The sequence below is a fragment of the Colius striatus genome, chromosome 2, assembly GCF_028858725.1.
Source record: "Colius striatus isolate bColStr4 chromosome 2, bColStr4.1.hap1, whole genome shotgun sequence".
Taxonomy (NCBI): domain Eukaryota; kingdom Metazoa; phylum Chordata; class Aves; order Coliiformes; family Coliidae; genus Colius; species Colius striatus.
In genome coordinates, this window is record NC_084760.1 from 10,515,575 (window position 1) to 10,538,477 (window position 22,903).

General features: G+C 43.6%; 1 protein-coding gene across 1 annotated transcript; it reads left to right on the forward strand.

Moving 5' to 3' along the window:
• Positions 1–1,275: 1,275 nt before the first annotated feature.
• Positions 1,276–22,654, forward strand: TBX18 (T-box transcription factor 18). The gene is made up of 8 exons (XM_061990344.1): positions 1,276–1,555; positions 2,298–2,481; positions 4,045–4,146; positions 7,084–7,255; positions 13,634–13,801; positions 14,974–15,038; positions 18,631–18,725; positions 21,811–22,654. The coding sequence occupies exons 1-8, from the start codon at positions 1,276–1,278 to the stop codon at positions 22,533–22,535; spliced, it is 1,791 nt and encodes a 596-aa protein (XP_061846328.1). The 3' UTR covers positions 22,536–22,654.
• The last annotated feature ends 249 nt before the right edge of the window (positions 22,655–22,903 follow it).

The following is a 22,903-nucleotide window of genomic DNA, read 5'->3' on the forward strand; positions in this document are numbered from 1 at the left end:
ATGTCACCCCATTTAGTTCCGCGGATAAAAATAAATAAATAAATAAACCTTCCAAATAACAGAAAAATGAAAACGAAAACACAACAAAAAGCTCATTAGCTTTTTCATTTCTCCGGGCATGCAAATAAAAGAATAGCTGGCTCCAAATCTTTACTAGTTCTGCTTGCTGGAAAGCTACGAAAGGCTTTTCCCTGTAACTGTTTTGTACACTTGAATATGAATATTTATACACTTGAATTATTAAAGTTGCTGAGGCTGGATGCATCGATGTTCCTACAAAGTTCGGTTTAATTCTCTTTTTATTGCAGCTTCAGCAGCTAATGGGTTGGGTTTAAAGGGGGCTACGGATGCCGTGCGGAAACCCCTCTGCAGACGGTGTTCGAAAAACAACGCGACGAGCTCAGCGACCTAGTAACACTCCTAATCACTAATCCTTAACAGCAAGAAAGGGCATAACATCGTTTTTCTTTAAGTTCGAACGGTTTTCCCAAGCCAAACGCAGCGGCCCGGGAGGAACCCCCCCTTCCTTCTGCCTTTCGGTGGGAACTGGGGCTACCGGCCAGCCCAGTCCCCACGGGGGGGGATGCGAAGAAAAAGGGGTGGGCGATATTCCCGTTAAAGTTTATTGTGGGGTTCATCTGTCGGGGGGCGCGGGGCGGCATGGCTGTCCTTGCCTACTTCCCCTCTCGCAAGACTCCCGTCCGTGGCGGCGGGGCCCCCTGGTAGGGCGGCGGGCCGGGGCGGCGGGGCCGGGCCCGGGGCGGCGGGGCCGCGTCGGCGCTGATTGGGCTGCGGGCGGCCGGGCCGTCTCAGCCCCCGCCCCGCGGCTCCGCCCTGCCCCCGCCGCCGCAGTGACACTAATGAGCGAGTTCTTCCCACCGGTCTCCTGCCTGGAAGTGCTGACAGATCAAGGCAACAAATTTCAATTACAAGCCCTAATTTGTGTCCGCAGAGCGTTTGTTACCCATGTCAGTCCTGCCTGGCCCATCAGACGGGGCAGAACGTGGAGGAGGAGGAGGAGGAGGGGGAGAGAAGGAGCGCATCTGCAGAAGGGAATAGATTTTTTTTTTCCTCTTAAAAAAACCCAACACCCCCCCCTCAAAAAAAAAAACTTGGCTGATAACTCGGATTTAAAAAGAAAGGCGAGGAAAAGCCCCAGCCCCTTGCCTGCGTGGTCGGGAGGACGGGAGGGCGGCCGGCGCGGCTGGCCGGGCGCGGGTGCCGGTGCCGGCGGCCGCGGCGCGCCTGGATGCGCGGGCTGTAAGGGGGGCGGGCATGGCCGACAAGCGGCGGTCCTCGCCCGGCACCACCATGAGCCTCAAGGCTCACGCCTTCTCCGTGGAGGCTCTCATCGGGGCCGAGAAGCAGCAGCAGCAGCAGCAGCAGCCGCCGCCGCGGCAACCCAAGCGGCGGAAGCTGGGCGGCGAGGACGAGGCGGCGGAGGACGAAGGGGGCAGCGGCTGCTGCACCAAAAGCTCCCCCGCCGCCGCCGCCGCTGCCGCCGGCAGGACCTGCGGCGACATGGAGCTGGGCTGCGCCGCCCGCGCCCCCGCCGGTGAGTGCCGCCCCGCGCCCCGCCGCTGCCCGCGCCCGCCTCCTGCCGTGCCCGCCGGGCAGGAGGCCCGCTCCTCCGGCACCCCCTCCCTTTCCCCAGCCGCTGCCGGCACTCTGGTTCCCCGTTATCCGTTCTGTCTTTCCACGCTGCATGGGCACTCCCGTCCCCCCAGCCGCCGGGGTTATAACCGGCCGCACTCCCCGCGGGCCCCCGGGGAGCGGGCCGGCTGCGTCGGGGTTGGCGGTGCGGAGCAACAGCTGGGGGCTTGTTTCCGAGGTGAAGGGAAAGCGTTTATACCGTACAGATGTCTACGTGCGCTGCTAGAAGTGCATCTCCAACCGCATGTGTGTACGTGTGTTTAGCACACACACATCTGTGCGTGCGGCTGTAGTTTACCGTGCATGGACGGGAGTGCGTTTTCATGCAGCGGGGGCCGAAGGCCGCGGCAGGCGGCGGTCAGGCTGAACGCGCCCAAACGAAACGCACCGCCGGCCCCGCACCACGGACCCGCCGCCGCCAGCTTCGGCACGGGCTCCACGTCGAGGAGCCCCTCTCGCAGCCCGGCCGTCCCAGTAGCCTCCCTTTCGGCGTGCAAGGCCGCGGCCCAGGCCCGGGAGCGGTGCAAGCCGTCCCCGCCGCCGCGCTGGAGAGGTGGCAGGGTCATCCTCGGGCTGAGGGAGCTTCCTCCGTCGGGAGGTCGGCGCTCTCCCAGCCCCTTTCGCTTCCTCCGCTCTCTCCGCAGGCGGCTGCGAGGAGGGCTTCCTGGCGGCCTCCCCACCCGCCTCCCCCGGCGGCTCCCCCAAAGGCTCGAGGCCCGGCTCGCCGCTGCCCACGCCGCAGGCTCCGCGGGTGGATCTGCAAGGCGCCGAGCTCTGGAAGCGCTTCCACGAGATCGGCACCGAGATGATCATCACCAAGGCGGGCAGGTAACGGGCACCGGCGGGGCCGCCACCCGGGCTCTCCTCCCGGGGCGGCCGGGCACATCAAAGCGGGCAAAAACCCGTGTGTGGCGGGGGAGGGTGGGTCGAGGGGAACCCCCGAGATTTACGAGGCAGGTAGATGGCGATAATTTTAGATGGGCACGGGAGCATGTGGCGTTTCGGGTTTCCTGTTCATTAGGGCGAGGTCTGGGAGAGCCGCGTCCTTCTGAAGGGAAACTTTTCCCCTTTCCAGTGGATACACATGGTAAAAACCTGGGTAGTATGAAAGTATCTGAACTTATTAGAAATTACAAAAACACATTTTATTGAGTCCATATGCTACCTTCTACATTTTCAGAGAGGCTTTCTTAATGATTGAAATGCAGCCTTAAACAGCACAAAGCAACATTTGTCTTTGAGTCCAGTCGGGGAATTTCTGTTTTATCTTACAGGTGCACTGAAATAACAGTGAACCCCCCCCACACCCTTACTTAACCACAGACAGGTTCTGCTTATTCAGAAATAACCGAGATAGGATTTTTCATTCCAGTAATGACTTTTAATTGATTTATATATATAATAATAGACATAATTATATATATATGGGTTTTTTTCAGAATAGCAGAAAATACTGAATAAACTGGAAAGGCTTTCAGGTTTATAAAATGTAAAACACTACTTTTCATTAGCTTGCAGTCAGCTCGTCACTAGGACATTTCTCTTTTTGGCTTGAAAAACTTTGTTGATCAAAGGCATGCAAAACGTGAGCTAAAAAGCACATTTTATTCTTAACGTTAAAACCATCGTATCAGTCGATTACTCCGTTTTCTCCCCGGAATGATCTAAATCGTGAACGTTTGTTTTTTGGTTTGGAGTGGGCTTTTTTCTTCTTCTTCTTGAGAAATTACCTCGTAGATTCGTTTCTGCTTTCAATAAAAAAGTTTTACTATATCTTTGAAAGCCGGAGTAGCTCTTGCACTTCACCTTTAGTAAGTTGCAGACAGGAAGTCCCGTCTCAATAAAGAGCACATTGTTGGGTTACAGCGTGGCACGTTGGCTTTTATAACTGCATCCTTGCGGTGTTGCAATTGTATCACCGTGGATTCAGCTTTCTGGTTTGCCGCGACAGAACTGCTACACCTTTTGCTGGTGTCAGTTGTAACTTCGGTGGCAATTTGCATTGCTGTTAAGTATTGATCTTCCTGGGTGGAGGTGATGTTTGCACATCTCCAGACATATATTTCTAGCTGATACCTCAAACGAGTACTCCTAAAATCGCAAACCCATGTGATTTACTGTCTAACAATAAAGTTGAAATGATGTGGTAATAGCTGTACTCCCAAAGCGTGTCCCGAAACATATGAAGCATTGTTCGAGTAAATGCACATTAGAAATCTGTTCTGACATATCGAATGAGCCATTTCATAGCTACGTAACTATAATCGGCCAGAAGGACTCTGTAGGCTAAAAGGAAGAACGAGAAAAACCCCACGAACCAGTTACTTTTCCTAAACAACCATTCCCTGGTCTGTTTCATATTAAACATGACCTCTCTCTTTCCATGTTCAGGCGGATGTTTCCTGCAATGAGAGTGAAGATCTCAGGTTTAGACCCACATCAGCAGTATTACATTGCTATGGATATTGTGCCAGTGGATAACAAAAGATACAGGTATGGTGACTTTAAGGCATAAAAAAATACATACAATGGGAGCCATAGGGAGCTTGGCTATTGGGAGAAAACGTTAACACTATCTAAATTAGCAGAAAGAAGGTCGTGTCTATCTCTCCTTCAGATTCCTGGTTTCATCCCCGTGCATTTAAAAATAAGTCGTGCCAAGTGTGCAAAACCAACTGAGATTTCTGTCGTGGCTCTTCACACGTGTGCCTTGTGTATGTACTGTGGGCAGATGCTCAGGTTTTGGCTTTCAGAGAGAGTGCAGTTTCAGTGCAGTCAGAAAATGTTACTTTATTTTATTGCTTATGCCACTGGCAGTTATTTCCAGTTAACAAATAAATACGAAAATGCACATTTTTTTTCTAGTGCTAAACGGTATTAACATTAATGAATAACATTAATAGTATCAGTGTCTGAGTTAACAGCATATAAGCTGTCTTGGTCTTGCTTCAAATTGGTTGTATGATTGAATTGAAAGGCTGTTTATCACTCGGGTGTTTGATTGCTTAGATTCACAGAGTGATGTTTCTAATTACTGTTTTTTAAAGAATTAATTACATTATATCCTGATGAATAACGTGAGGAGCAAAAGTACTTGTTCTTGAGCTGTTTAAGAGTATCAGTTATGGACTGGAACTCACTATTTTGGAAGGACAGTCACATTTTGAGGGATTTAGCTGGACTCTGCTGAAAAACCACAGCTCTTGTAGAAATGCTGGCAGGATTGGGCCCGCAGCAGTTGCTGTTGTGAGTTACAGACGTTTTGTAGGTCTTGCTTTACAGATGCTATCCCATACTCTGTAGTAGCCAGGAGGAGCCTGGCCAAGTAGCTCAGTAGAGGCAGAATCTGGTCCTTACCAATTGCTGGTTTGATTGTTTCAACCCTATACTTATAATATAGGGAAAGCCATGGCAGATATAATTGTAGAACTACGAATAGTTCAGAGTAAGCCTAAAATGTTGCTTCTGCAGGAATGGTGCCTTATTTCCTCAGCAAACACCACCCTGTGGTTTTTTTGTGTGCCCTTGCCTCATTGACAACAATTTTGCCCTTTTCTCTTGCGGTCTTTAAGACATTTCTTAGAACTGCTTTAGATTGTGTGTTTTTCAGCAAGGTGCAGATTCTGGTGCTGAGGATGTCCAGTACATACAGTTAGGGGAGGCTTTTCTGACTGTACCACAGAGGGGGAAAAAAAGCATTTTTTTTTGTCTTTGGACCAGTGCAGCTCAAATGAACCCCCTTTTCTTACTTTGTGTTGCACGTGTGCGTTTACTTAGCAATCTAAGCGTATAATTCCTAGCAGGTCTGAGCCATTCCTTAATTCATAGCAAAAGTGAGGCAATTATTCCAAATTGAATAAAACTGTTAAGATTAAAAATGAAAACCAGTTATATTGAATTGAGTTGTTGAGACCTCACTTCATGTAAAGTAAATACAGTCCTAGTGAGCTGCATCGCCTGCCCAGCGGTGCTCAGATAACCGAGGTAACTTAACCAAAGTCGAATGAAGGGCAGTGTTTTCTTAGTTGGCAAACTTAAATTTCTGTGATCATGTACTAGTATCATGCCTTTAATCTTCCTGCTAAATATTAACGTTCCACATATTTTACTTGATTCCACTTTTCATTCCTTGCTCTGCAATCTATGCTTTTTTTATTTCCCCTACTGACCGTTACCTAACTTTGGCTGTTTATGTGGCTTTACAAACTGTCTTGCAGACCTTTAGATTAGAAAGATAGAACAGCAGTCACATACGAAGCTTTCAGAGCTTGAAAGCTCTCAGAGCTGTCAGAGCAGGTAGCAAAATTAAATGGAAATGAAAAAAAATATAGCTAGGTTTAAATTTCTAGCAAAATTAGACCTGATTGTAAATATTGAGAAGCTGAAGCTCAAAATATTTTGTGTTTAAGAGTTTATTTAGTTTTGTAGAGAAAGCATGTATTTAATGTAAAACAACAAATACAAAATACATGGAAAATGTTACAACAGTTGACTCTGTGGGCTGGGGATGAGAAATTGTCTCCAGGAGGACATTTCAACACCAGTCTAGATCTTAGTTTTACATCTTGATACGAATTGTACAGAGCGGCGCATGTATTGGATCACTTTGTTTTCATTTCCAATTATGTTGTTTGTCTTTTTCTAATGGTGGACTGGATTGTACAAACAAATTACTTGATAAAGTGTCTCTTGTTTTTATGGAAAAAATATAGCTGTTACAGGAATTTTGTTCTACTAGAAAAGATACCTTGAAGTTTTTAATGGCTGCTTTTTAAATTGTCCTGTGAAGTGTTTGCCTTCGAAATCAGTTTTCTACCAAAGCAGGCACTATTTTTATTAGAAAATTACTTGGTCAGCGTTGGCCTATCAAATGAAATATGGGCTGTGTGTTTTTTTTCATTTTTAAGCCTTTCTGCAATACTATTCAAGAAAATTAATATGGTCTCACAGAAACAGCAAGAGCGTAGTTTGACATAAGTTTCATTATTTTTCCCAATTGTAGTGTTCTTTCTCTTCAATAACATTATTTATAGTCTCTTATATTAGACTCTACATGTTAAATCTTCCAAATATGGAATTACTACTCGATTTGATAAATGAAGGACCAGATTCTTCTGTGCTGATGCTTAGTCAGAGCAGAGCTGTAGCAATCAATGAACTGACACCAGCTTATAGCTCAGTGTGGAGCCTTGTGTTAAGGCTGTTATAGACTTCGGGAAGCCTTAAGGTCAGATCAGAGCTTGTCTTTTATCCTTACTTTTCCAGATACCACAGCTATGTTTTGAAACTGAAAAACACCCTCCTTCCGTTTATTATCCTTTCACGTTTTGTTATTTGGTTGGTTCCTGCTGTATGTATGGGCCCTAATCTATTAGTGCTGAATTGATCTGATAAATTGTTTGGTTAGAGGTATTTGTTTGCTTTTCCTAGGTATGTTTACCATAGCTCCAAGTGGATGGTGGCTGGTAATGCTGATTCCCCGGTACCGCCTCGTGTTTATATTCACCCCGATTCACCCGCCTCCGGGGAGACGTGGATGAGACAAGTGATCAGCTTCGACAAACTGAAGCTTACCAATAATGAGCTGGATGATCAAGGGCATGTGAGTACTTGCTCCTCTGCGGTATTATTATGTAGGCACATTGCTCAGCCCTAAAGTGTGGCTTCAGGGTGCCAGAAATAGGCTTGACTTTTCAAAGCTGCTTTGGAACTTTACCGTCCAGATCTACAGTCTGCTTACTTTCTGCTCCCGTAATTAACTGCTTATTAGAGCCTGCTGTTTTACTCCCCCCTCAAAACCAGAACTCCTTCTGCAAAGTAAGGCTTTACAAGGCTAAATTGCCTAATACGAAGGGGCAGAATTGCTGTCATGTTTTCCCACCGAGCATGTTACTTGCAACTCCTGCTCTGATCAAAAAGGATGCTTAAATTCACAAGTGGCTAGAAGAAACGTTAATAGTGTGTAATAACTTCATGTGAATAAAAATACGCTTAACTATTTTCTTAACCTAAACGTTTGTGTGAAATCCCATGAGGTGGTAATAATTGCAGTCAAAAACGAACAACATGGGAGCTGGGTTTGCTCCGATAATGATTTATTACATACCTTATGAAGCAAGACCCTTTCACAGCTGAGGCTCATTACTTCTGAAAAAACTGGCGAAGACGTATGCAGTATGAGTGTTCTGTTTGCAAGTTCTAAATTGTTTAGTTATGACATTATCTAATGTGACAAAATGTGTTATGTTAATATTTCCTTTTCTCTTCAAAACTGTTGAAACATGACAGATGTAAGCCAGTATCTTTCCAGCAATCCCTAAAATAGTTTTACTTGACACCTTAGGAAATAATTGAAGAAAGGGAATTGTTTTGAGTCGGGGTGAAGTCTTTAATTTTGCAAAATCCTGTAATAAATGGCAAATGTTGGCTTCCTGTCAGAAAGAGCATCGAGTTCCAAGTGGTAGAGTTTTAAGATGTTGGAAGCAAGTTTTGAGACAGGATGTGAATTCCATTGTCCTTAGCTTAGCCCAATTTATTAACCAGGATGCTTTCTCCTTTGTGGAAGAGAGTGAAAGAAAACTTACCTGGCACAGAGCACATTTATCCTACGTACATGGTTCAGTGAAGTTGTACCCCTCTAACGTTAAGCCAGGTATTTTATCAAGTCCAACTTTAAGGATGAAACTTTCCTTTTTTCCCCACCTTTGTGTTTACAAAGGAAATGAACGTGAAACTCGGGTCAAATTGTGCAGGAGCTACAGCTTTTATGTTACGGAGACAGGAATACAAGAAACTGACTGTATTGGGCTAGCAAATGTGGTGAGGAGGGTAATAAGCTTCTCCCTTTTGTGTACTACCACTCATAATGTTATTGCACTCCTTAAAAAAGAACATAGGGTTATTCACATCTCTTAAGTTAGCAGTACTTTCTTTTCTTTAGGTTTCTAAGTGAGATGGGGTTTCTCGCTTCTTTCTAGAACTACAGTTGTGGGGTCTCACATGGCAGTGGCCGTTCAAGTTCAGGTTGACACATACAGTTCCCTTGGTTTCCTCAGCATTTGTGTATTTGGGCCTCTTAAGTGGGAGTCACTTCCTCTGAGTCTATTGTGAGGTCTTTTTTAAAAGTCTCTTTTCCAATGGAGAGCTGATTTCTGCACTCCCTCCTTTCAGAGGGGCCAGATGTGGGTGCTGTGGTCCACCCGTGCACTTGCAGTCGCACGTTGCCCTGTGATGAAGTCTCAGCTCTATGGAGGACTACTGTGTTTTTCCATCCCAAATCCTAGCTTTGCTTTTATTCTGAACTAAAACCTGTGTAGTGTACACAGCACATAGTGTGTGGGGGGATATAAATTTTCTGGTCTATGGTGAAGTCTTTCGATTTGAAAACTGGTGAAGCAAAGCCGTAAGTACAGTGACTTGAGACACATTGAACTGATTCTGAACTAGAGCAGCGCCCCTCCTCCCCAAAATGGAAATTGAAGTATTAAAATAAAAGGACAAAAGAAGGATGACTGTAAAATAATTTCGTATTTCTCAAATCTGGGAAATTGCAAACATGTCATTCATAATTACCAGAAAAGGCAAAAGCAGAAAGCAGAAAAGTGTCTCTTCCAATGGGTACATTTTTTCTTTTAAAGCTATGGTAGTGTGGAATGCTGTATTGAAAAAGCTGTGTAGCCTCTGAATGCCTCCAGCAATAATGGAAAACGAATAATCATATTTTGTGATGAATATAAAAAACAATTGTTTTTCATAAGCAGGAAGGAACCATTTTTCTCAAGAGGGTAGCAGGGAGGGATGGGGGATTAGAAGAGCTAGAGGTCAAGGCTGTACTGTCCCGCAAGTACTTGTTTTTATATCAAGTGTTCACCTCTGTATGGGAGATTGGTTATTAGTCTATTAGAAAGCCGGGGCTTTCCCCCCCTCCTTAGGCAGAATGGCTCAGAGAACCCTCATTGGCAGTTCTCTGCTTTACCATCATTCCTCCAGTAGTTCAAGCAGTGTTAGACTTTAGCAGTTGTTCTTTGGATGTGCCTTCTGTGCTTTCCGATCCTGGGGCTTTAAATCATGTCAAAATCCTTCCTTTATTCTTCTCATGCTCCTCAGAGGTATAGGCTTTTGCAGAGTTTTTGTGTTCAAGTCCCGGGGCTGGGTTTTGATCTTGCAGATGTTGAGGTAGGGAGCTCGCATGAGATCATCCCAGAGCCTTTTTACCTGTTCCAGAGTATTAACTCAGAATCAGTGGGAGAAGTGACCCACGTCCATGGGAATGGGGACAGCATTTGCAGGCAGACATTAAGGCAGTACTCCTGGGGAGTATTTATACAGTGGTAGTTCCTGGTAGCCATCTCTCCTTTCGTTGCATTGGCTTATTAGCTTCTTGTGAAAGGAGATCGGCCATCTCTAAGACGACTTGCTTGGCTGCTTGAACGCTTTCCGGGCTCCTTGCTGCCTGCTGCTCTTTTCATCATTGTTCTGAGTGGGAGTTTGTGACGATGTAGTTTTATAGCGTTGTTCCGTGGAGAGATTTTGAAGTACATCTGCACGTAGGACACTCTTGATACGTGGGTTCCACTTGCAGGCTGAGGGGATGAGGTAGAATTTGGAAGGATGTGTTTTCCTCATGTGTTTATGATCTCAAAAGAGGATCCTAGCGTGAATTCCCTACTTTGGAAAGATTACGTGCTTACAGAGGCACTAAGGCCTGATGGCATCATTGAAATGTGATGTTTGTTTCTTTCATCTGAGTTGTGAGGATAAGGAAGAGTAAACCTGCATTTTGCAGTTGACGCTGAGAAGTGTGTGGTCTGGACACTGTGTGTTAATGCTTCTCATCCTTCTCTCATCTGTGGACTAAGTGCTGCATTGTAAAAGCATTCTCTCCCTCCGGCTGGTTAGAGCTGGCTGATTTTTCAGTTTTGATGCAGTTTTTAATCTGAATTTCAGTAGAGGGGAAAAGTCAATATTTTTAATGTTATTTTCCATGCTTTTTGACTCAGGGTTCCTTTATGCAGAGGAACATCTTTTAACTTTTAGTGCAAATGAGGCTGTTAGCGTGTTCTTGGTGATTAGTTTCCCCTCCCCCCACCCCCAATCTGAAAGTGGGGTGAGGCTGGAAGCAGAAGCGGACTGTTACTCTGCCCAGACTTGGCTCCAAGTAGCAAGCTCTGCTTACAGTCAATGGGCAGTTACATGTTCTTGTCACAATGAAGAGATGGGAAACATCAGCATTTGCACTTGCAGATTTTGTCTTTGTGAAGTGAGAATCCATACTCCTCGGCTTCCCTGATTGCAGAAAGCTTGGGCTTTGCAGGGAGGATAAAGGAGGGTTTTTGGTGAAAACACCATGGAGGACTGTGCCATAGGTGGGAAAGTGGCTGGATAGTCTGTGCATCACTGAGATACCAGAGAATTGTGCTGGTTGCCATGGCTTATGCAGCTTGGCACAGCAGCTTCTCTCAACAGCTGTATTGCAAAGGGATTCCCAAAGCTAATCCCAGAGGCAATCCCAGTTTTGTGTGTCTACAGGTGCCTTGGCTGCCTTTGTTCAGCCAGGCTGCTGCCTTGCCTTGCTGCCTACCTGCTGGCTTCCGCTGTGTTGCCTTCTGTCTGATAATGAGGACTTGACAGCTGCTGTGGTCAAAGTGTAATTTTACATTTGGCAGGAGAGGTTTTGGTCTTGCCCTGTGAGGGTTTTGTAGAGAATGGCAGATTCTTCCAGTTTGAGTCGAAAGCAATGCCAGTTTGTGCTTGGCATTTGCTGGGACTTGTTCTGTTTGGTTCTTTTTGTTGTTGTTGACTTTTAAGGGTATGAAGGGAAGGTTACTGCTTCTGCAGATAAACTGTCAGATCCCATTTCTGCTGTTAAGTGTGCAAGCACTGTGAAATGAAAAGCTGGGATCTCCTTTTCCGTAGCTTTTTCTTCATGGTAGCTTTAGCTGATGCTTAAAACAATAGAGCTAAGTGTTTTTGAAGAGGGTGTTGCACCTCTCTCTCCTTTTATGTCTTATCTTTGTAGCATTGGTCTTTAATTCACTAGGGGTCTACAGTTGTGTATTGTTTATTTATGATTCAGAGCCCAGATCTTTAACAAAGATCCCATTGTACAAGACATGGTGCACAGTCAAGAAAAAAAGATTTCTTACTATAGATTGAGGTGAGCCTACTTATCAGGGAGTTGGACTAGGTGACCTCTAGAGATCCCTTCCAGCCCCTACTGTTCTGTGATTCTATGATTTGCTAGTTGTCTAATAGCGTGTCAGCACAGGAAATTTCGGTATAGCACAGAGCCAAAACAAATTGCTCTTAAGACATGACAAGGATCAGTTTGGCTGTAGTAGCCACCCAGGTAAGGTGTGGGAGGTGTTCCTCTCTATGCTGCTGTGACTTCACTGGTTTTGATACATGAGCAGAGCTGCCTGGATTATCATTGTGTTGAAGTTATTGCATTGGATTGAAGTAGTCAGGGTGAGAGGAGAACATGGAACACTCAGTGGTACCCATGCAGATGGCAAGGCACAGAACAGCAGAGGCTTTGAAGAGTGGAACAGAGCTTTCCTCAGTCATTTTTTTCTTTTCCACCAGCACCTCCCTTGGAATCACCGTGTGTTCACAGGCAAACAGTATCGGGAGTGTGCAGTCCTCTCTACATTTTCGTTTTCTAGCTGTTTGCTAGGAGAGAACTGAAAGGAGTGCTGTAAAAGAGAATACACGTTTGCATGATAAAAATCTTACACTGTGCAAGATTTCAGAACCTGGGAAAAGGCTTCATATGAGAATAGCCATAAGGTGCTCACTCCCTGAGCAAATTGATTTGAGCTTGTGATGTCACTGTCAAAACTTTACTTACATGCTAATAAAACCCCAAATTATCCAGAAACTTGGCTTATCTAAAATGAGGTCATGTCATGTGCCCATGACCAGGTATATTAAACTAGGCAAACTCTGCTTTATCCAAATGAATGTAATGTCCTCTGTGTCATTTGGATGAATGAACTTCCACAGCATCTGGCATCGGGGCTCTTGTCAAGTGCCTGAGCACACGCACATTCTGAGGCTGTTCAAGGAGCAGGAAATTAAAAAGCTTCCACTGAATGTTGATTAGGGGTTTCATAGGCCAATAGCCATAGGACTACTTATTTATTGAGTTACTAATTTCTTAGGCCTTCCAACAATAATAGTTGAGCTTCCAATTATTTTTTTTTTTAAATCTGCTATTTTAGTAGTGGTTGGCTGAAGTGGAGTAAAATAGAGGGAAAATTCTTTGTTTTAAATCTCTAAAATTTGAGAGCAATACCAAAAAGATATTTCTGTGTTTAATTTTGTGCCCTCTGGGTTGATAAACATCTTGTTTATACTTGGTTCTTAATTGAGGTTTTGTATGCTGGGAGCGGTTTATGTGATGATACTATATGTGTATTAGAAATCTAAAGTTGTTAACAGTTGTGGATTTTGGTACTAAATTTTAGGTTTCTGCTCTTACAGAGTGTGAGAGTCTCAGCTTACGTTCAAAACAAGATATGTTTACAGCCTTCGGGATGTCAGGAAAAAAGTCGCTCCAAGCATATCCCAGAGGTTCCAAAAACAAAAGGCAAATGCTGCTGCTGCTGCTGTTAATCCTGTTAGATCAAATCCAGACTCCAGTGGAAAAAAAGTGTCAAAATTTTCTTAATTCCAGTGAGACCAGGACTTCAGTCCTGATTTTTTTTTCTTTTCTTTTTTGAGCCAGCCTCAATTGAGCCAGTCTCTGAATTTGGAGTTCCCAGGTCGTAATTTTTAAATGCTTAGGGTTGGCAATAACATAAATGCACAGGGATTAGACTACTGTAATAAGAACCTTCAGAGGTTAAAGAAAACATTTGATTTCCAGTAAGTCGCATGGTAAACACATACCATAATCTGTTCCAAAAAGCTATTAGTCCTGAAACAGCAGGGTGTCCTTTCTAATAAATGTTATCTTTTTCCTTTCCTGACTCGATAGATTATCCTTCACTCTATGCATAAATACCAACCTCGTGTCCACGTCATCCGAAAAGACTGTGGAGATGATCTGTCCCCTGTCAAGCCTATCCCTTCAGGAGAAGGGGTGAAAGCCTTCTCCTTCCCAGAGACGGTTTTTACTACTGTCACAGCCTACCAAAATCAACAGGTAACTCAGGCTTTCTGCTTAGCACTTTACAGGCTTTTCAGAGTAGACCAGGAAAGTAAGAGATAAAAGAAGAGCAGATACTTTTATTATAGCACTTACTAAAAAGCATTGTCTGAACCCTTTTCATATTACAAGTATTACTTTCACTAGTAGTATTGCAGCAGTGTCTGTAGGCTGTAGTTGAGACTTCAGGCCGTGGGGACTAGGTGCTGCATGTACAAAGTCATTCTTGTACAGAGATCATGTGCTCTAATTAGCATATTTAACGGTGTCTTAATGATAAATACAGCATTGAAGCATTAGGCAAAGGGGAGTCTAATTTTTAAAGGTGTGTTTGTACCTTTAAATATTGATACATGTCTGGGAAGACTTTTTAAAGCGCATTTCTCCCCGAATCTTGTGACTTCAGAACTCCCAGGACCTTAATGGAGAAGCTGAGGTCTGAAGAAAGTTAGAGGTGTTTTCATTAATTGCATTCAGCATGTATTATTAACTGCAATTTATCTGGGTCCACACAGACTGAAAGTCAGAAGTAAACTGCAGGTTGCGTGACTCAGTGTTTGGCACTTACCACAACTTGTTTAAGTATTTACATACATAATGACACCATAGTTAGTGTTGTGACATTTTATTAATTCCACATAAGTTATTACAGCTGTATGATTGGAAATTGTACGTGTCTTGCTCTCTTTACAAACAGAAGAGCAGAGAAACCATGCAAATACTGAAATACATTTCTTTGATGCCTATTGCATTTATTGCAAGTATTTGCAGGGAAGGAAAACTGTTGCCTTTTTTTTTGTATGGAAGATAATAGCCTAGATATAATCTCTCTTTTCGCATTTCCTTCTTGACCTGTACAGAAATAAAGTTCAATTTCAATTTTATTGCAGTCAGGCAGTGTACTCTTTTTAGGTGAAGAGTGACATTTGCCAGGAGATTTTTCCTAAGGTTTCCGACCTCCCATTTGGTAGCATTAAATACCTGTTATCTTCTCTGGGGATTTGCAAAAAGAATGATCAGAAGGTTGGCCATTATTTTGCAGTCATCTTAAACTATGCAAATGTGAAGGTGATTCTACACTGCTGTTGGCTTAATTTTGTCTGGAGAGGTGTTTTTGTGTGTTGCTGAGCTGAATTTGCAGGTGGTAATTTCTCTAATTGTATTCACAGATAACTCGTCTGAAGATTGATAGGAATCCATTCGCCAAAGGGTTCAGAGATTCAGGACGTAACAGGTAGGTGTTGGGGAAGGAGGTGGGCTTGTGACTGCTGACAGAATTGATTTGTGAGGGATGTGGTCAAGGGGAATACCTGTATTTACAGATAAATTAGTCTAAGGACTCAGACTCCTTGAAGGAGTACTTAGGTGTCCCAGTAGTGTTCTCCATGGTGGACTCCTGTTCCCACTGTTCTGATCATGTAAGTCAAGAGCTGGTTGGCCTCAGCTTGACTCATGTACTCAAGTTTCCCTTCTGTGGAAGTGGCAGCATACTGTGAAGGCTGCATGTGGAGTTAATCCATACTCAAATGTGTGATTTCAGGCTGCTCCCAAAATTGCCTCTTTCTCCTGGCTGAGGACACGAATTGCGCTATACTAGTGTCAAACTCTAAGCACAGGTTCTCTTGCATGTATGTGGCATTTAGTATAGATGAATGACCTGTTGTTTTCTGAGGAGAAAATAAGTCTCCTCACGCAGTTTGTTTAGTACACTTGCCTAGGAGGTGGGAGACCTTTGTTCAAGTGTCTTTTTGGCCTGAGGAGTTATAAATCCATTTCCTAGGTGAGTGCTTTTCCTACTAGGTTTTAGATGACCTTGAAATGAGCCTGTTTTCCACCTCTCTGTTGTGATTGGACTGATTAATTGCTTGTTCTCTGTTGATCCATGAAGCTTTCAAAATAGCAATGGAGAATCTGAGTAGTGCAAAGTGGAGACTTGGGTCTAGTCCCTGCTGCCAGTACTGACGACATATTTTATACAAAGACTGTTTAATGCAAAATACATAAGCCTTATGAATTGTATGTCAAACCATTTCAGCTAAAAAAAGCAGCATTTAATTGTGGTGCATATTATACATCAGTTCCAGTGACCACATTGTGTTTGGTGTCTACAGCTGCTATATTTATGACCTAGCCTTGCAGAGAAGGGAGCAGAATGTGTGCTGCTAGAAATGCTCAGAGGGTATCTTTCAGTAGCTGCTTTATTGAACTGCTCTCTTTTTTTGTAGCAAAGGCTACAGCATTAGATCCTGTTTTCCACTTTCACCAGAGCTACATAAAGGCCAATGAGAGTAGTTTTCACAAGACGTGCAGTTATAGAAGGGATGGGGTAGCTGTAAAGATTGACAGGAATTCACCGTGAGTGTCCTTTCCATTTGCACTCTGTATTTGCATCTGTTGGGGCAGCCCTTTTTTTGATGTCATCTAGCAACAGGAAAAGGGGGTAATGAGATGAAGCTGGAACACAGAAAGTTCCATTTAAATATAAGAAAAAACTATTTGACTGTGAGAGTGAGGGAGCCGTGGCACAGGCTGCCCAGGGAGGGTGTGGAGGCTCCTTCCTTGGAGGTCTTCAAGACCTGCCTGGACATGTTCCTATGTGACCTGATCTAGGTGAACCTGCTTCTGTAGGAGGGTTGGACTAGATGATCTCTAAAGGTCCCTTCCAACCCCTACCATTCTGTGCTTCTATGATGATTTGCTGATATCTAAGACTTTGGTCTTCTATCAAGAAACAATTGGCCACGCTCTGTCGCACTGGACAGATGCACTGGAGTTTTGTCCTCCTTTGTAGCACTCTAATTCAAAATGAACAGCAACTTCCAGATAAATGCAATGACTGAGGAAGCAAACATGCCATGTGTAGTTGGGGAAGAAAAGCATTGCCGTACGTGCCCTGTCTGAGAGCTCTCTGTAGGCAGTGTCTCTGCTGTGCGTGCTTATTGCAGAGCTCTAAAATAATTACTAAGGAGCCTCTGAAGAAGTGTGAAACCCCAACTTCTCTGAAACTACTGAATTTAAGTGGTAGAATTTCTTCTATGCTGTTATATGAAACAAGACAAGATGCCCTTAAAAACAGCGAGGGAAGAATCATTCAGAAACCAGTTTCAAACTGGATTTAACGTGATGGGACAGCCCGTGAATGATGTAGGTGCAGTAAGAGTACTGCAAATCCAGTTGTAGGGCTGTGGATAGCCAGGGAGGTTTGGTTTTTTTTTTTTAGTTTGACTGCTAGGAATTACAGGACTGGCCTCCTAATCCATTTCCATAAACTATAATGATCTTTCAATTAAAATATCCCGCTTTTTTTCTAATGCCCAAACCAAACTTATTCCTAGCAGAACAGCCAGCCTCTGTAAAATGTTTCGGAACTGGCTTTATATGTCTTTACCACTGAGGCATTTTAGTCTGCCACAAAAGTGTAAAAAAAATACTGTGGTACCATTATATCCAACTTTTCAATGTTGCTTTAATTATTGCAGCTATCTTACTCTGCACTGCCGCCTGCAATGGTTCTGTTTAATTAAAAATATTCCCTTTCAGGTTATTCCTGTTCGGTCCCACAGGCTATTTTGCAGAAATCAGTAGCTTCACCTTTTAAAAGCATTCCCTGTGCATTTGCAAAGTGCAACAGAATTTATGTGCTGAGAATAGTTTCATTCTTCGGTTAGGCCTTAAGTTTGACCCTATAAAAACTTTTACTCAGGAAAGGACCAGAATTTCTCCCTTTAAATACTTCAGGAAAAAACATAACTGTTTTGTTAAATAAACTTGGCCATTTGATAGCATAAATTAGGGTGGTGATAAAATGTGGAAACTGTTCGAAGGCATCTTGTATAAATTATCGCCTTGGCTACACTCCTCCAGGAGGTGGCTTTTATCTCCACTTTAACTAGAAATGAAAATTCACCATTACTGCAGAAAATGAAGGCTATCTTTTTAGTCCAGGTTCAGCTAATAAATACTTTATAAATGTTTCCTGCCCTACACTTGTGATCCTGCTGGAAGTGCAATGAGCAAGAAGCAGTATCAGAAAAACATGTCGGTAGCTTCAAATTGTGCTGTTTTGCATAATTCCAGTTTACAAGAGTGCTGCTGCTCAAAGGCAAGCACTTGTGTTTGGAGTGTACCTGATGCTGACAATTAACAGGCTTCTGTGGCCCAGCAGCCAAAAATAACAGCAAAGTTAACACCTCTGACAAGCATTATTCATACAATTATGTCAGGAAACAAATGAGCCTTTACCTTCAGGAAACAGACATTCTTCTAAATACTATCTGCCACAATATCTACAATTTCTGTTTTGTCATGACACTGTTGAAAGAAAATGACAGAAGATTTCTAATTTCTAAAGGCACTTTACATGGTAACCAAGACACAACATTGCTTTGTACATTTTAGTAGCAAAATATCACACATGACTTGCTCATGTTGTAAGCACGATTGCTAATCACTGGGAATTCTTTTTTAATAGAAGTTGTCAGTGGATCATCTTGGTTGTAGGCAGGAATAGAAGATCATCACTTTGGCAGGTAGAGCAATTGCTCTTAAGGAAATATCATATTATGAAAATATCTAATGTCATTTTAGCCAAGACTTCTCCCTCAAACAACCCTAGACTTTTGGAAATGGGAAACTCTTTGCATGCTGCCAGCCCAGTGGCTGCAAATCACAGTGGTCTCCTGGATAAGGACATGAAGGTCTTAAATGAACTTCATAATAATCTTAAAATGTTGCTAATTTTCACATGTTTCTGAGGTGAAGTATCCAGAGACAAGTGACAAAATACAGCTTTTTTTTCATGACACTGATGTTTCTGTCCTGAATAGAATGGGTCTGGAAGCTCTGGTAGAGTCTTATGCCTTCTGGAGACCTTCGCTGAGGACACTTACGTTTGAAGATATACCTGGGATACCCAAACAAGGTAACAGTCTTTTTGTGTTCTTTCAGAAGAAAAACACGTGAATATAAAGCTTTACTCATTATACTTTACAATAAAGTCTAGGTAAATTTGTCACTTGTAGAGAAAAAGACACCAACCAACCCCAGTGCAGTCCATCACGTCTCCACAGAGTTATTCTAAGTTGGAAAACTAATGCTAACTTGACCACTGTGGCAATAAGAATGTTAGGGTGCCAAGATAAATCAGATCACATGTGGAGGTGAATGCAAGTTAGTAAATGATGGAATAACCTGTTCCTTAGCTTTATGCTTAGGCTAGATTCAAAAGGTAAAGATCATTTTATAGATGAGTTGTGTTGTACACATGAAAACTTCAGTGCAGGAATTTGTGTTTAAGAGAGAAAAAAAGGAATGAAAGAGGGAATGTCCTTTTTAAGTAATCAGTAAATATTAGGAAGCTTATTAGTTTCTTCCACAGAAAGCTTTCTTGATTCTTAAAGACCTGAAAAACGTTCAGTGAAAGTCTCAACAAACTATCTGTATCCTGGGGCTTGAAAAAAACCCAAAAAAAGACCTCCTCTACATTTTGCTTTTTCCTGCTCCTCAGCCCATAACCTCTTGGTTTCCACTTTCCTCATGGTGCAGTTAGTGCTGTGAGGGAGAGATCCTTAAGTGGCCTTGTTTGGACAGAGCAGGGTGTCTCTGCACGCTTTTCTATGTTCCTTTATTTCTGAAGTACCTCAATGCATATGGAAAACCTCTTGGCCTTTTGCCAACTAAATCAGACATACTGCATGGGGTTCTTCACATTTCCTGCTACCCAGTTTACAAACGTCTTACTTTTCTCGATAATTCAGTGCAAAGTCATTATGTGTCTTCAGAAGAAAAAATCCAAAAGATGTGGAAAAACACAGAAAGCACTTATGTTATCTTACCCTTAGCACACTCCTTCCAGAAATCGTGACTATCAGTGCATGATATGGGCAATTAAAAAAGAGTTTTTCTGCCAAGTCCTAGACACGTTGCATGAGGGTTGGCAGAGTTTTGGGCAAAGCATGGGAATGAGGGACAGTCCTTGTAAAAAAAGACTCATAGTGAGAAGTCAGCATCAGACCTGAAATACCTTCTCAGAGTGTGCAAGGCTGAAAAGCAACTCCCTATGAAGTTAATCCATCTAGGAGACAGACCAGCTGTATGCCCTGTCTCAGTGTAGCAGCACTGAAGGTACAGGAGCTGCTGCCATTGACTTCCCACTTCCTTTTCTGTTGTTGCCTGAGGTTAAGGAGCTTGTTAAAGTTGATGTTCAGAGGATTGGAACTGGGGTCCTTGCAAGATCTGTAGTTTTCTGTACCTTGGACAGTAAGGTGGTTTAGAGACTTACCAAAAGATTCCATTAGAAATTTGTCCTAGTTGTTAATGATGGAGGTGCCCATCTTCAGGTAGTGGAGACATTAATGTAGGTTGGAAGAAAAATATATTATCTTAACCCCTTTGAGGCCCATACTGGGTGCCAGAAAGTCCAGTTGTGGTTCAAGCTGAGCTGACAGTGAAGCACCACACAGGCACTCGTGTCCCCGAAGGACAGGGAGGGCAGTGGGAAAAGAAAATCACAGCTCATGGGTTAAGATAAGAGCAAGTAAAATAACCACTCTAAACTAAAATATAGTAAAAGTACGAAGAATGAAGTACACTAATAGTAACTAAGAGAAACAAAACCCAAGAAAAAGACAAGTGATGCCCAATGCAATTGCTCACCATTTGCTGACCGATGCCTGAGCAGCGATCTGTCCCCTTGGCCAACTCCCCCAAGTTTATATACTGGGCAGATGTCCTGTAGTATGGAATAGCACTTTGGCTAGTTGGGGTCAGCTGTCCTGGCCATGCTTCCTCCCAACTTCTTGTCCACTTCAGCCCACTTTCTGCAAGTCAGGGTAAGAGGTACGAACGGCCTTGATGCTGCACAAGCACTGCTCAGCAATAACCAAAACATCCATGTGTGTTCATCATAAACCCAAAATATAGCCCTGTAGCAGCTATTAGGAAGAAAATTAACTCTATCCCAGCCAAAACCAGGACAGCTTTGCACCAGGATTTCTGGAATGTGGCGGTGTCTGTGGTGCTTTGAACTTGCGGTTTCCTGACAACAGAGCAGGAAGCAACAGGCAGATTTCACTAGTAGTGTGTTTTTCTTTTACTAGCTCACCTATCACCAAAACCTGGTAACTTATTGATAATGTTTATCTCTTTGAAGCATCAAGCTGTCTGATTGTCAATGTGATTCACAAACAGGAGAGTCTTCCTTGTTAAGTGCTCTCTGCCTGGGAAACTGTGAAAGGTTCAAATTAGTTTTTGTATGCTCGTTTTTCAGGGACGTGCAGTCTCTGAGAAAAAGAGAATGTTTCTTGACTGAGAAAAAGCTTTACCTGTAGCAAGCAGTGCATTTAAAGTCATGTAAAAAGTTCTGATGTCAGTAAATGAACAATTTGCTGCAAACCTAAACCTCCACCTACCCATTCAAGAAATGAAGCAGCCATGGGTAGTACTCAGCCTACACTTTTCCTGAACTCGTTCTGATGTTTTGTTCTCAGGTTTTTTTTAAGTTGGATGTTTTTTCTTCTGAAGTTTTGTTCTGAAAGTTTGTTCTGAAGTTGTGTACTTGCCTGAAGCTGTTGAACCGTGGGAGCCTCTGTCATTTGAGCTGAAGGGCCAGTTCAGTGACAAGCATAGAGTGCTTGAAATGTACTCAGGTGTGCACAGACAACACAAAATGTGTCATTTTGAAGAAGGTTTCCTGTGATGTGGTATTTACTTGGCTACATCTTATCTGCTGTGCAGTCTCCTTCCAGTGTCAAATAAAGAGTAGTTAATCTTCCAGGCAGGAGCTCTAAGTACTGAGTGATTACCTTCACTTTCTTCGTCAGGTTGCTTTTTAAAAATATGCATATTCCAGACACACACATCCCCCTGTACAGTGGTTTTTCAATGTATTTGTGTTGTGTTTCATGTCAAGGGTTATCATAAAAGGAAAAAAGGCAGAGGTCTTGGTCTGTCACCTAGGAAGTGAGCCTTTCCCAGCGTGCTTCTTACATTGTAATACTCTCTTCCAGGAAATGCAGGTTCCTCTACTTTGCTCCAGGGATCTGGCAGCGGAGTGCCATCTACCCACCCTCATCTTTTACCGGGTTCCCCTTGCTCATCTCCAGCCTTCCACCTCAGTCCCAACACTAGCCAGCTCTGTAGCCTTGCTCCAGCTGACTACACAGCTTGTGCCCGCTCAGGCTTGACCCTGAACAGATACAGCACTTCTCTGGCTGAAACCTACAACAGGCTCACAAACCAAACGAGTGAGACGTTCGCACCCCCGAGGACTCCCTCCTATGTCGGTGTGTCAAGTAGCACAACTGTGAATATGTCTATGAGTGGCAATGACGGGGATGCATTCAGCTGCCCGCAGACTGGCTTGTCCATGCAGATTTCAGGGATGTCTCCACAGCTCCAGTACATCATGCCGTCCCCATCCAGCAATGCCTTCACCACTAATCAAACCCACCAAGGCTCCTACAACACGTTTAGACTGCACAGTCCCTGTGCTCTCTATGGATATAACTTCTCCACATCCCCTAAACTGGCTGCCAGTCCTGAGAAAATCGTTTCTTCCCAAGGAAGTTTCTTGGGGTCCTCGCCAAGTGGGACCATGACGGATCGGCAGATGTTGCCCCCCGTGGAAGGAGTGCACTTACTTAGCAGTGGGGGGCAGCAGAATTTCTTTGACTCTAGGACCCTAGGAAGCTTAACACTCTCATCTTCTCAAGTGTCTGCACATATGGTTTGATGAAGCCTCTCAGTAAAAGTACAGTATGTTTGGTGTCTACAATGTATTTCTTTTGGGATACGTGAGGGACACTCGCTGTAGCTGGGGAAGTGTGTGTATATATAATATGAGAGGAAGTTTCACTGAGTTTTTTACTTGCTCTTGGCCAGATTATTCTCCTGTTTTGAGCTACACAGAGTTTTCTGCAGCTCAGACCGCTTTAGTCTTCTGGTATAATACACTTAGTTGTATAACACGTCGGGACATATGCAACAAATTAAGTAAGACTTCCTCCCCTTTCCCCCTCCTCTCCTCTAAACCCTTTAAAGAATGAAATGACACTCAGAGTATTAAGCAACACAAACAAGCCCACTTACATTTCCTATAGT

Excerpts from the sequence above, each read along its gene's own strand:
- TBX18 (XM_061990344.1), top strand. The coding sequence starts at position 1,276 with ATGGCCGACAAGCGGCGGTCCTCGCCCGGCACCACCATGAGCCTCAAG. Across the intron at positions 7,256-13,633 it reads AGCTGGATGATCAAGGGCAT|ATTATCCTTCACTCTATGCA; the intron begins GTGAGTACTTGC and ends CTGACTCGATAG. Across the intron at positions 13,802-14,973 it reads CAGCCTACCAAAATCAACAG|ATAACTCGTCTGAAGATTGA; the intron begins GTAACTCAGGCT and ends TTGTATTCACAG.